Source organism: Bombus vancouverensis, chromosome 7 (assembly GCF_051014615.1).
Source record: "Bombus vancouverensis nearcticus chromosome 7, iyBomVanc1_principal, whole genome shotgun sequence".
NCBI classification, from domain to species: domain Eukaryota; kingdom Metazoa; phylum Arthropoda; class Insecta; order Hymenoptera; family Apidae; genus Bombus; species Bombus vancouverensis.
Window position 1 is genome coordinate 2785722 of NC_134917.1, and position 14487 is coordinate 2800208.

Sequence of the window (14487 nt, forward strand, 5' to 3'; positions counted from 1 at the left end):
TGAAAATAAATATTTCTATCGTTTTGTCATAAATGTCTGGTTACTATTGCCCTCTGGAATTTGCTATTATTCTCATAACAAATTTCATTGCTTTAAAATAATAAAACCTCGTTACTCATGAGATTCTCTAAATTTATGTATAGAATAATTACAAGTAACGATACGATAATAAATCTCCTTTTCTACGCTTTCATGCAAAGCAACCGATGAAAGAAGATCAACCAGAAATTTCATTTTTCAGCATTCTTTGTGCACGATGTCGCGCGCGGATAAAGTCAGACTAATGATTTCCTTCTTCTCGCAGTTCCCACCTTATCTTCCTCTGTTTACAAGCAAATTTCACAAAGAAAGTTTTGTCAATGACTAAGAAATGTATTGTAATGCGAATGACTGGACAAATAAAATCATTCCTTTTAAATGTCTCCTTCTCTTTCGTTTATTTTACGACGCTAGTGCCTCGATTATTTGCTAATGCGACTAAACAGTGAAATGCTCTTTCACTTAGATTGCTGTTGCGAAAGAAAATCGACATCCTGGACGATTTCGCGGCGAGATTAAATCATCAAATGAAACCAGTAATCATTCACGGTGACCCACTTTGTACGATCGATCGATTTTTTCCGTGTCATAACTTTGAAACTCGCGATTATGCATAGTACTAGTCGGTGACAATGTCAGAAACGTTTGGCCGCGCAATGTATCATTCGGTATTAGAGTGTGCGTGAACCGAATAAGGATAATTGGCGGTTCCTTTGCCAGTATCGTTCTTCGAGATGTTTGTCAATGTGTTAAATGGTAAAACGGTGAAATTGCGCTTTATTTATTACATTATCGAAAATATGACGAAGTACTTGTGTATTTAATTATGGTAATAAATTAAGCTTATCCATATGAGATGTCGTTTCACGAAAGTTTGAATTTAACGAGCCCATAAGAAAGATATGAAACTCTTGTTATTGGCCTCCTCAAGCGATTAAAATATTCGTATGATCTTTTTTATATGAAATTAAATTTAGAAAAAGTGTCGTGTTTGTACATTACGTTTGTACGTAAAAGGTGAAGTAAAAATTACAAATCTTATCTATTCCATTTGGAAACTATTTTAATGCGATATTTATAAACATATTATTATATTATCATATGATAATATTTTAAATCACTTAAAAGCAAGCTGTAGATAAGGAAACTGTTCTACGTAATAACTATCTTTTATGAAATGAGCTCTATTCCAAGAATTTATTAATTCTACCGACAATTCATACAAATTTACGATAATGAAATTGTCGAGTTGTATAGAAATTATTTTGATCAAGTATAGAATACTTTAAAGAAATTAGTTACGAGTGCAGTAAAAGTTTCATTTGACAAGATGACATTTCACATGCGCTAACTGGATACCCTAAGTTAACATTTTCTTAAAGTTGTGATTTTATAATTGTCTACAGTGCAATTATAACAGAGTCACGTATCAAAAGCATCTATTGTCTAATCCTCTTGTATCCCGCGAGGAACAGCTAGTTAATGCAAACATTTCAGTCGGTTTCTCTCCGAGTTAGAGGAAGTTAATGTTGCATAATGTCCCTGTAAACGCGCACTGGTGAAAGATGATTCAGCGCGTTTACGTGCACGTATATTGCGTTTACACTGTAAATACCTTTATCAGGGACCTAAATTTATCATCGAAGGACATTCTAAATAGACCTTTCCTTCGTCAACGTTTCAAGGATTAAAAGGCTGCGAGTAATTAGAAGCGATAATAGCTTTCTCTCTCTTTATAAGATTTGAAAACAGCTACATATATTCAGTTTGTTTAACAATATTGGATTAAACATTACATAAGAAGAGATTCTATTTTAAATAATTCTTCAGTGATTGGGCAAGTTGGATCATTATCACGAGCGTTAAACGTTATATTTTATAACAATAAAGTACAGAATCGAAAGAGGAGGCCTTTTATCTCTGTGTAATAACTGGACTGCAGATTTATGCAAATTGATATTTTTCGTGTTTTTATATTCTTTTGTCTGCGCAACTTTAAATTTCATAAAAAGTAAAATGTAATACCAATAATAATTAAATTTATTTGAAAAATAATTTGAATTTTTTTACAATTTTATTTCAGTCGTAGAGTTTGATAGAACAATACAGAAATTGGTATCTTAGAAAATAGCGAATGTCGAATATCTGTGTGACTCAGTTAAAGATGAAATGTTAATTACCTGTGCGTGCTCTGGTGGAGGCTTCGCTTTCCGTTCTATGGTGCCCTAATGCTTGCAACTTCTCCGTGAGACCATGAATTTTGTCAGCCAAGGAAGAACTATGTCCTTCCGACGACGTTCCACCAGGTAAACCGGTGTTGTTCACGTTGCTGCTGGACGTTGTGTGAGACGTAATGGCAGCACAGGCGGTTGTCGACGATAGCACAGCCATTTCCTGATGCAGAATTTATTATCCTTGATAGTTTAAACGAACACATGATATTTTTATTTCTGATCAAATTTTAACGATTTAATTGACAAATTATTATGAAAAATTTAACGAAACTTCGAATAGTATAACAGGTTGGATATCGATATTATAATTTCTCCAACACTATTTTCATCTCCTTCCCTTTCAATGGCTATTGTAAGGTCACCCCTTTAAAAGAAGGAAAGGATTTTTTAGAAATTAAATAGAAAAATCTTACTTTGAAAGCTTTTCCATCGACTCGAGGCACCTTCTTAACGAACGATAAAAAAAGATGTCGTGAAAGTTCATCGGGGGTTGACACTTCGAGATAGGTGTCCAAAAATTTACGAAATCCCTCGTAATCGATGTCCTGAAACGAGAAGATTCATTCTCAATAATATGTTAATAATATTTATTTACAAAATTTCAGCATAAAAATAAATTTATCCCAATTCGCGTTGTAATTTCCTACATAAAAATGAATGACAGTAACTTTAGTTATTATAATTTCTTCATCTCGAACTAACGTTTCCCTTAATCGGGGAAGCGATCAAGGCGTAGCTCATCCACTGATAAATGCGACGTAAGTAGATTATTTATGCAAACCTGGCAACTGCGAACCGTTTATTGCTCAACCTGATCGATAGTACTTAATTTAATTAATTATCATCCCTGGAGTCTGTTCTCGAAACAGATTACGCCTAGGTTTATCACTTAAACATTATGTTGATATAGCAAATCCCAATTGTACTAGCAAATCTCCATTGAATATCGTCATAGATCATCGTCGCTTTGTCACTGATATTAAACCGTCACGCGAACATCGCAACAGCTCATTTTCATTGACATTTAATGTCGTTTGAAAGTTAGAAATATCATCGACATGTGTCATTGACGCTCAAAGTCTTTTCAAATTCACGGAGATCATTCATTAATGGGATTAACGTTCAAAGCTATTTGAAGATTGTGCAGAGTCATGAAAGTCGTGTGATTGAAGTTCAAAGTCGTCTAAAGATGACGAGATCATTCGAGTTATACTCTTCAATGATAATTACTATGTGAACAGTAAACGAAATATAAAAATGTTAAAATAATATGAGGGTTTTTACAAATGTGAAATATACTCATTTAAAATAATAAGCAAGATATAAATTCCACGAGTCATTATATTATATTGTTCGCAAAGCGTATTTTGTAATTTTGACAATACTCGCAACAATACTTGCCAATCAGTACTTGTATTAGGTTGTCCGAAAAGTTTCTTTCGTTTCATAAGGTGACAATAGACGAACAACAATTTCCCTTTTATATTATTTTATTGAATTAGATATGATCCATTTCCTTCTATTTCTATTATTATGTTTGTGCATAATTCAATAAACTAATATAAAACGAAGAACATTGTGTGCGTCTATTATTTCCTTATAAAACGAAAGAAACTTTCCGGACGACCTAATATCTACCACGAACGTTCTCTATTCGATCTTTCCTAATCAAGCAATTTAATGATGTCCAGAATCTCCCCAGCATACATATTAACTCGATAACAGCAACGGCCATCTTGTAATCAGCGATGCTGAATAGTTTGCTCGGAACTGGTCGATCTGGATCAACTGCTATTATACATGGATTATGCGGCGATCTAAATCCTGTTAACGCGTAAGCTTTGTGCACACAAAGATGGTAGTACGGCGTTCGCGGGTGAAAATGAAATTCTGTCGCGCTTCGAATCACCATACGAGAAACTGCAGGATCACATGAATGGCTTTTGATCCATCGAATATAGGCAGTTTTTCGAATAGATTAAAATCATATTGGCGATTGCGCGTTGGTAATACGGCCGTTCCTAGTGAAAGATTTCGGGACAAAAAGGATAGTCGCCCGATAGGGACGAAATGAAATTTTACCAGAGCTCGGATAAAAGTCATTCGAGCACCTGTATAATGAAATAATTGCTTTAATTGGTTCGATATTTCTCTCGTCTGTTGACATACCTGTTGATCAAGACTACGGGTATAATATTGCACAAGAATAAATTGCTTAAATAGAGAAAAATGCTTTCAAGCGAAAAAATGTAGTAGATTCGTGTAAAAGATTCGTTGCAATAAAATTAATTATATCTTATGTATTACGATATTATACAGGGTGGTTGGTAACTGGTGGTACAAGCGGAAAGGGGGTGATTCTAGGCGAAAAAAGAAGTCGAAAATATAGAATAACAATTTTTCGTTTGAGGCTTTGTTTTCGAGAAAATCGACTTTGAATTATCGCTCGGTACGCGTGAACTTCACGTCTCGTTATAACGGATCTCACTGTAGATAGTTGTCTCTATTGAAAAATTAAAAAAAGAAATTTAAAAAAATTTTTATTCTACATTTTCTATATTTTCTATTCTATATTATTCCATCGAGACAATGATCTACAGTGAGATCCGTTATAACGAGACGCGATAAAGTGGACGCGTACCGAGCGAAAATTCAAAGTCGATTTTCTCGAAAACAAAGTCTCAAACGAAAAATTGTTATTCTATATTTTCGACTTCTTTTTTCGCGTAGAACCACCCTGTATATTTGTTACGAATAAATAATATGTGCGTTAGGAAATTTCTTTGGTGTGGATATTTTTTAATATGAATTGTTAAATATTCCATTATTTTGATGCTCTCCCTTGCTACTAATTAATTCACTTTTCGCTCGTAAAATTTAGTTTCGTAACCCGTACATAGGCTGATATTTTAACATAATCGATAATTGCAGATGCCTTTTAGAGCATGTTCGCACGAAATTAATTAGCATTCATTAGTTGTCGCTTATGAATATCAGTTATAACCATCCAGGTTGTTTATTACAATTAGTACTTGACGAAGGATCTCGAATAATGCGTTTGTGATATCACAGATGATTAATTATTGCGGCTTGTTCCTAGACTCTTCCTTCGTTATTAGAATGCTCATTATACATACTATTACTTTAACGACTTATCTCGTTCTCCATTTATTGCTCAATAAATATTTCTATGATTGCTTTTTATACACTGTTGAGAATTGTGGAACTTAATAAATGTATACGAACACTTAGATTACACTTACAATTGATATCAAAACAGTTTCAGATTTATTTAATATGTGATTTACAAGATATTTGTCGATACAAATTTGCATTGCAACAGTTGCATTCTTCTGCTTAGGTGAATTAATTAATAACAGAGGAGAGCATCAAAATAATGGAATGTTTAACAATTCAAATTAAAAAATATTCAGACCAAAGAAATTTCCTAACGCATATATTATTTATTCGTAACAAATATAGAATATCGTAATGCATGTTTGCACGTATATACTCCAACACACTCACACTCGTATACGTGTATCACTACTACGGGGCTAATCTAGTGTAGCACACAAAATTACACATATCTCAATACACGCACACACATGTTTAAATTTCGGGGCATAATAGGTTTTTACATTTTCAAGTTTTATATTAAAATTCTTTTCAGTCTCAAAGCAACATTAAAATAAAAAAGTTAACAAAAAATTACCTATCATTTTTTGCCAAATGATCTTCATTTAAAAATGCAATAAATTCAACAATAGACCGATATGTTTAGCTCGCAGACTGACATTCAACAAATTCTACCATCTACAGTAGACTGTACATTTTCGAAACAAAACATCCTCTGTACAGAACTTCAATGAAGCTATTTATTCGTCAGCATGTTAAGCAGTCTATTCATTCGGCACAACCGGCATTTGTAACTTCGCATCAGAATTCAGGACGGCCGGTCGCCGAAGTCACCGACATCTTCTAATTGCTTGGCCAAGTTAATGAGGAAACAAGTCTGCTAGGAGCCGTTGACGACCAACCCAGTTTCGTATTTTATTTGAACAGATCCGTTCGAGAGCGATATTTATCGATGTTCCCTTGCCCAGGACGGAGGGCGTTGCCTTTTGCCATTCTTTTTCTCTCCTTTCCTTTGCTCTCTTTCTTTTTCTTTCTTACCTCCTGTTCGTTTCACGTTGAACTGAAGCGCCACGGACGATAAAGCTTTTCGATGGATCACAGTTGCAAAACGAAAGGGCACAGTTACTTGGCCGCGAGCGACCGATAACGCAACACGTTCGTCCCCAAATAAGGGATCGCCTCGAGAGAAGAAAAAAGAAAGCAATTTCGATGTTACTGTTCCGTAAATGAAGTCGAAACGACGTGTACACGTGTCACTGTTTTGGGGAGGAAGGAAAATGCTGCATAAAGGCGCCCTATATTGTAAAATATTATTTCGAAATTGTGATTCACAGTCTGAGATTCGAGAGTTTCATCTTTTTACGCTTTGTATTGCTTTATAACGCAGAGAGTTGATATGAAAGCGACTGGTTATTTCGTAGAGATATATTTTTAGAGTAATCAATATAACAATACAAAAGAATATGAAACATTCTAATCTTAAAAATCTTTCCTTCATTTTCCTTTATTTTATTCGTCCACTAAGTGAAACAGATTTAAAATAGTTCGCCATCGTCGTGAGAATCAATCGAAATGATGCTGGTCAGGCGAATGCTCGAATTTACTACTTAACAGGCAAAACGAGATCGTTCGCTGCAGTTGTATTCTGCCTAGAGTTTCTACGATATTTACAAAGCGACAACATTGCGAATGTTGTTGATTTTACGAACATTCTTCAAGCGAAACAACTGATTCAAACTCGTCCTAACTTCGACTAACAATTGCGCTCGGTGGTTTACGACTTACCCGCCAGTTAATTAAGGCAAGTGATGCATATACGACATCTTCCTTAAAAGACTCGTACAACTTTAACGATTCAATATAATTTTCAAGAAAAACTCCAAGAGGTTGTTCGTTCAATAGCTTCGAATCTAGTAGCGGTTACATGTTCCTGTGAATCATTTAAAGCTCGAATGGCAGGTAAAATGCTTGTTACGATATCGTACGATGTAAAAAAGTTGTATATAGGACTTGATTTCATTGGTCTTGTAAAAAGAAGCTTTTATGGCAACCTTCGTGTCGAGGTGTGTTTAACGAACGAAGAGGAAAGAATATTTCAAAATGATGTTATAGAGTAGAACATGAAATATTTTATAAAATCTTCTATTAAGTTTTCATGAAATTATTACTTATGAGTTCTAATTACATCGTGATAGCTAAAAACTTATGTTATAAAGACACGTATCACCAAAAAAACTATTTTCGATATTCCCTTTAACCCATCAAACACGATATTAACCATAAAATCAATACAAAAGATTCCAATGCAAACATATCCGGTGCAAAACTTCCAATTCCAAAGTTCAACAACAGAATTCTCTGTGCGAAGTTCCATCAAGGCAATTACTCTAAGAAAGCAAAATATTGTTCCGAAGGATCAGCACGGGTTATCTAGAAATTCTATTTCACGCCAATCAACGATCCAACCTAAATTCCTAATTCCTAACTTTATCCAATCTCATTATCCCATCGAAGAAAAACAGACAGAAGGAAAGAAATAAAATAGAGCACTCAGAAACTAAGAAGAATTCGTAGAAATGAAAACGATACGAAAGGTGTTGAAAGCAATCGAAATACTTTAGAAATTTTACTTGAGAGAAAGATGGGACGATCGTGAACAATAGCAGAGCGATTCCTTCAGCGATCACAAATCGAGCGTAGTCATGGATTATGCTAGGATATACGATCGTATGAATGTCCCGGAAACTGGTTCACGCTCGTTGGTCGCAGGAATATCCGCATGAATGAGACAGGACACGACCATTAAGCTTTGGGAAGAGACAGTCTGTAGAACTCGTGAAGGGCGAGACGTCGTACAGGGGGTGAGTTTGAAGAAAGATAGAAACGAGGTTGTTCTCAATGGTCACGTAAGGGGGTGCTGGTGACGTCAGTGGGCCGATGACATCATCCTGAGGTCGTCATAACCTCGATAAGGCTGCCGGGTATATAGGTCAAAGAGAGAAGAAAAGGATATGGCATTTGGATTCGTAGGAAGAGGGAGCGCGGGATATTTTCAAATGTCACGTAGGCTATCGTAAAATTGACTCATTGCCCCGTTAATACGTAGCATGGAATCAGGAAAAATGGCAACCAGGATCACGGTACCTTCTGTGAAAGCCAATTTTACGACGAGCTATAGGTGGTAAATTATGAAAGATGGTTGAGGTTTTGTTATGGAGAATTGTAAATTCTAACGTCGAGTATAACTGGAGAAATATTTTTGTTACGGTAATTTTAAACACAGATAATTGAACAAAATTTAGGAGTCGATCAGGAAAGAAATTAGCTCCATTGAGAAAATCTATTTGTTTACTGAATTTGGGTTTGAACGATGAGAAATTTGGAAAATAGTATAACTTAGAGAAAGAAAGCAAACGTACAGTATTGTGGAAAAGTATTACATTCAATTTCAAGATGCGTTTATTTGATTATTGAAGTATTTTTAAAAAATCTATGGAATCATGAAAATGATAAATAAGTGTAGTAAAGAGAAAAGCTTACGAATCTATTTCTATGTAATAGTACGTCATTATGAGATGAGATTATCCTTTGAAACTTTTGCATACAACTATATGTATAAAGGGTGTATCGAGAGTTCTGGAAGTGACGTGAAAAGATTGTTAAAGTCTCTTGAATCTGTATTCATACTGAATCGCGTACTAATCTATTTTACTTACCATATATTCATAATTTATCAGCAACGTTCTATTCGTATCAACACTAACAAACTATAATATGATATCTATCACTCACATATTTCGTAATATCTATCGAAATCCTTTAATTCGCGCATCTCTTGATGCTTTAGTTTCCAACGCATCGTTTGCAAAAACGAAAAGTTCAGATAATAATTACGCATCGATGTTACACCACGGTAAGCGGAAATTCGTTAAACCGAAATAGGCGAAAACGTTGAAACTGTAACGCAGTTTTAAAAGCAGTCGATTATCTGTTTAAATATTCTAATTAACTAGCAGTAAGCGGTTCGTTAATCCGAATCCTTTAATTCTACCGCATAGCTAGAGAAGGAATTTTCATTCACCAAGCGCGCGTTACGAATCGTGGTTAAAACTAACTCAGCACGTGTTTACACGTATTATATGGGCACCACACAGGGTTTGATCATTTGATAGGGGGGTGGAGCACAGTGTCAACAATTGAGGAGCCAGGAATAGCTCGATCGTCCATGTACTTGGTCTATAAGGAGACCTTAAAGGTTGCCTGCTACGAAGGTGGGTTGGTTTCAATTAAACCTCTTATGGAGAGAATCCACACCTTGCTCAAACATAATAAGCTTTTCACCCCTATGAGTCTGGGTGAAGTTCTATAATGATATATACTACTCGTTTTCCTCGTTATAAGGAGCATCCTTTATGCTCTGATTAAAAGAATTTTCATACCCCGTTGCTGCACCAATTGTGACTGATCAGTTAATTGCATGGTGAAAACTGGCAACAGTACAGACTCTATTGGAAATTGCGGAATTTCAACTTCTTGTTGCCTATTAATTGGATTTTATTACTACGATATGGTATAAAGTGAACCATGAAAGTAATTGAATACTTACTATAGAAAACTTTTATGTACATATCGTATGTGTTATATAAAACATTTTGAAGTTTCGTTAACGCTATTACGAGACACAGAGTATTATCGTTATATAGGTAAGATACGAAACCAATTGGAAAATGTATGTAGCAGATACACGATATTTATTGCAAACATATACAGGGTGGTTGGTAACTGGTGGTACAAGCTGAAAGGGGGCGATTCTACGCGAAAAAACAAGTCGAAAATATAGAATAAAAATTTTTCGTTTGAGGCTTTGTTTTCGAGAAAATCGACTTTGAATTTTCGCTCCGTACGCGTCCACTTTATCGCGTCTCGTTACAACGGATCTCACTGTCGATTTTCTCGAAAACAAAGCCTCGAACGAAAAATTGTTATTCTTTATTTTCGACTTCTTTTTTCGCCTAGAATCACCCCCTTTCCGCTTGTACCACCAGTTACCAACCACCCTGTATTTAAAATTATTATAAAGCACGAATGGTCAGATATAATAAGCGCTAAAGATGGTCCCACTGAATACTGAGACTTGTTAATATAATTGATCGTTTAAATCGTTTTTTCATCTCCACGAAATATATACTTCCACCAAATATTTTTTAATTTCTATGTACATTTGCAGATTTATCTTAAACTTTGTAAATGTGATAATTGTAAATGTGAAAAATGTGTCGTGTAAGACTAATAATATATTCATAAAATGTTTCTACAGGTATTCGAATATTTTATTACACGTAACGAATATTCCTTTAATGACAAAATAGGAATTTTTTTAGTTACTAATAACCATTATCAACAGTGACAATATTTTTTTGTTACCAATAATGACAGCGAAGATTTTTGTTTCATTAGAATTTTGCCTATCAGCGAATAATCTGTTAATGCAACGAAATTCGAAACTGGTGGATCTTTTTACCTAAAAAGTAGTTGTGAGAAAATAGTTTCTAGAACGTCGTAAAGCTTTTCAAGTTTAAATAATAGTAACAGCAAGAAACAAATTGCGTTAGTTCAATAAGTGAAACAACTGAAGCGGGAACTCTTTATCGCGTTTGCATTGCAATTGTTCTACCTCTGGACGTGATACTGAAGAGCGCGTACATCGATCGGCGAGATAACGCAAAGAATGAATCAAATGGAACGATGAGAAAGTTACGTATCAGCATTGTGACTTATTCAGTTTGAAACGGAGAAGAATATCTCCGAGATAACGGTTGTATTTCATTTCTAGTTTTGAATATAAAATATACAACGACGAAGAAAAGCAACGGCGGAGACCAGCTTTCCTTACAAAATCCTCTATGTACTTTACGGCGTTGAAACTTATATACATCCATGATATTGATCTTGGCTCTTCAAATAGTTATATGGAATCTTTACTTTGGATAAATTTTAGAAATAATCGAAATTTTGATTCTAGTAACGATTAATTGCTTCTGAAATTATCATCTTTTTAATCTACATAACTCTATATCATATTGGTTAAAGAATCGAAGAGTTATGAAATGGATCTATGTACCCATTTTACAATGACTAAAGTTTGAAGTTTCATTGAAAACTGTCCATTATGTATATTTTATTATCCATTTTTGTTAGAATTTATAATTGTGTATTGGTTTAATTTAGTCTACCCATACTTGTATATCTTATAACACATACACATATGTGCGCCCCCATATATGCCTTATAACGTAAAGTACTAAATAATGTAAAATTTATTAGAGTTTTCCAATAAATGTAAAGCGTAGGTGTCCTAATACTTCGCCAGTGTACATCGTCGAAAGTAGAATTCTTCGCAACTTGGATCGACCTTGTTTCCACGAGCACATCTTTTATCTGGCTGTATGAACCAGTCAGTTGTTCGAGCTCGACGAGATTTATGCTCCTCGTGCTTCTCTTTAAGAAACTTCCAAGTTTCATTGGTAGCCCTCACACAACCGCTTTTGGGTCATTGTCTCGATAGGGCGTCGCTTCTAAGGGTTACCATAAGTGAATCGCGTGTTCGTTAAACGACGACAAAATGGAAGCTACTAGGATCGAACTTATCCTCCGTGTTAGAAAAGTTTCTTCTCTCTCTCTCTCTCTCTCTTTCTCTCTCTCCTTCGGATGCTTTCATAAAGTCTCTCCTCGCTCGAGCGGAAAATATTTGTTATTTTCGAGAAGTTCTCTCACGAGTTCGCGGAACTTTCGATGAAAGTTTCAAGAGCGGTACCGTTGTGGAATTCGTGAATAAAATATTGGAAGGGAAATTACGGGTTGTATGATTTTCCAGGGAAATTGATACGGTTAAGCTGTTCGTTCAGCCAACATCAGAGGCATCGATTTCGTCGGTAACGTTATATAAAGTCGTTCGAGTGTTCGTAGAAGGCGAGTAAGCATCCCTGGATACTTTTTAAGCCAATAGCCGGTGGATTACGGTGGAAGTAGCTCTCCCGAGTAGAGTGGTTCGAAATGGAGGCGGAGGAACCTGAATTTCCCGCCTTCGGATTCAATATTGTCACGAGTCGTGCTCGAGAAAGAGCTGGAAATGGAGAATAGTACCATCGATGTGCTCTCCAGTTCTCTGGACAGCTATTAAATTTTCGAACTGGATCGTCTTCGAAATTACACGCGTGGAATAAGAATGAATCGCGTTCCTTGGCGCGTGAATATCCATTTAACCTGACAACTTTATGTTGAGGAAATGTAACACGATCTGTAAACACTGCAGTCGATTTTTCAAAAATTTCAATCCTCTATGTATATTATCATTTATAAATATTTGGATACATCATATTGTTGTAAATATATAAAATACAGATAAGATGGGACTCTTTGAACTAATTTCGGCCTCTTAAGCATTCTGACATTAAGCAGCCATATATAGTTAGTAGATATCGATGAATATCCATTTAACCTGGTTTAGCAACTTTATGGTGAGGAAATGTAACACGATCTGTAAACACTACAGTCGATTTCTCAAAAATTTCAATCCTCTATGTATATTATCATTTATAAATATTTGGATACTTCATATTGTTGTAAATATATAAAATACAGATAAGATGGAACTCTTTGAACTAATTTCGGCCTCTTAAGCATTCTGACATTATCTTAAGCAGCCATATATAGTTAGTAGATATCGATGAAAATAATAGTTTTATTAATCAGTATAAATAAGAAGGCGGATGAAAATTGGTTTTGCGGAGATGCCTGAGTTAAGTAAATTTAAATGTGCCTATTCAATGTTTGAAACACGTGTTCCTAGCCACATTTTGAAAGTTCGTATAGATTTTATGTTAGTTTCCCATTATACGTGAACATAGAACTTGAATGATCCGGGTATATTCCTTGTTTTAGTTTAAACTGAGTACAAATTGTGACAAGTGATAAGAATCAACAACAGAGAAACGCTTTTCAATCATAACGTTAAAAATATGACGAAAATATCAACAGTCTGATTAAATTCCACCGGTAGTTATTGAATGCATAAACAATACACAATTTTAATTCCAATTCTTCCCTTACATTTACTGTAGCATCATATTATACAAATATTCCTAATAATTCATATACGAGTGATTTTCGGGCCACGATATTTGGAAAAGGTGTAAAACATTCCTTATGAGAATTTAAGTAGTATAGATAAATATATATGGCTGGACGATTGTCCACAAGGTACAAACGTACTCTATTACTTGATGGGTTCTGGTAGGCCAACATCATAAGCGACTGGCCACGGTTCATTTGTGGAATTTACCACGTGGAATGCCAGGAACGGACGGCTAGTCAATAGTTGGGATTCCAAAGAAGAATTGCAGCAAAAATTGGACGTTTGTACAACATAATACTCCGATAATAATGCTATAATGATAAAAAGAGAAGCTTGTTAGTAACATTAGAGAAAAATGAAACGTCCGAGTTGGAAGTAACATTCATGAGCAGACTGCAGACAGATTTAATGCTCGCTTCGAGTTTTACGCATCGTAGCTTTTTAAATTCTGATATACAGACTATTCTTAGCCGACCCCTTCTCACCCATTTGTCAGTTTATTTGAACGTTTCTAAACGGGGGGGAAGCAACACTCACAAATGGTATCTATATTTGTTTTAATCAATCTAAAATATGGTTTAGACTGTTTGCCATCTGTCAACGAATCGATCTTCGAATCCACGAATTTTCAACGTTCTCCGTTAGAAACGGAACGAGACTGTTTGATCTCTGGATTTAGTTTTGTGATGAAAAAAAAAAACGCTTTTTCGTCGCGGACACGTGAGGTTAAGTCTTTTTCTCCCTGGTTCTTTTCACATCCTCTTCTTCTTTCTTTATTTTCCATTCTCACCTATTTCTCTTCTTCTCTTTCTCCAATTTCTCAAATGTTGAAGGCCAACTTTTCATCTAGTCCTTTAATCCGACGCGATCTAATATTATGTACATTGCATATACGTACATTTTTACTAAAATACTTGCGCCATGACATTGCTCTGTAATATA

At 35.1% G+C, this 14487-nt stretch overlaps 1 protein-coding gene across 1 annotated transcript in view; it reads right to left on the bottom strand.

Moving 5' to 3' along the window:
• The window catches only part of Dgk (diacyl glycerol kinase 1), a 150606-nt gene that overhangs the window by 18208 nt on the left and 117911 nt on the right, over window positions 1–14487 (bottom strand). Inside the window, exons 4-5 of the mRNA XM_033347762.2 lie at window positions 2687–2818; window positions 2220–2433 (exon numbers count right to left, since the gene is read on the bottom strand). Of these exons, the coding sequence (XP_033203653.1) occupies window positions 2220–2433; window positions 2687–2818 (346 nt within the window). The remainder of the gene's footprint in view (window positions 1–2219; window positions 2434–2686; window positions 2819–14487) is intronic.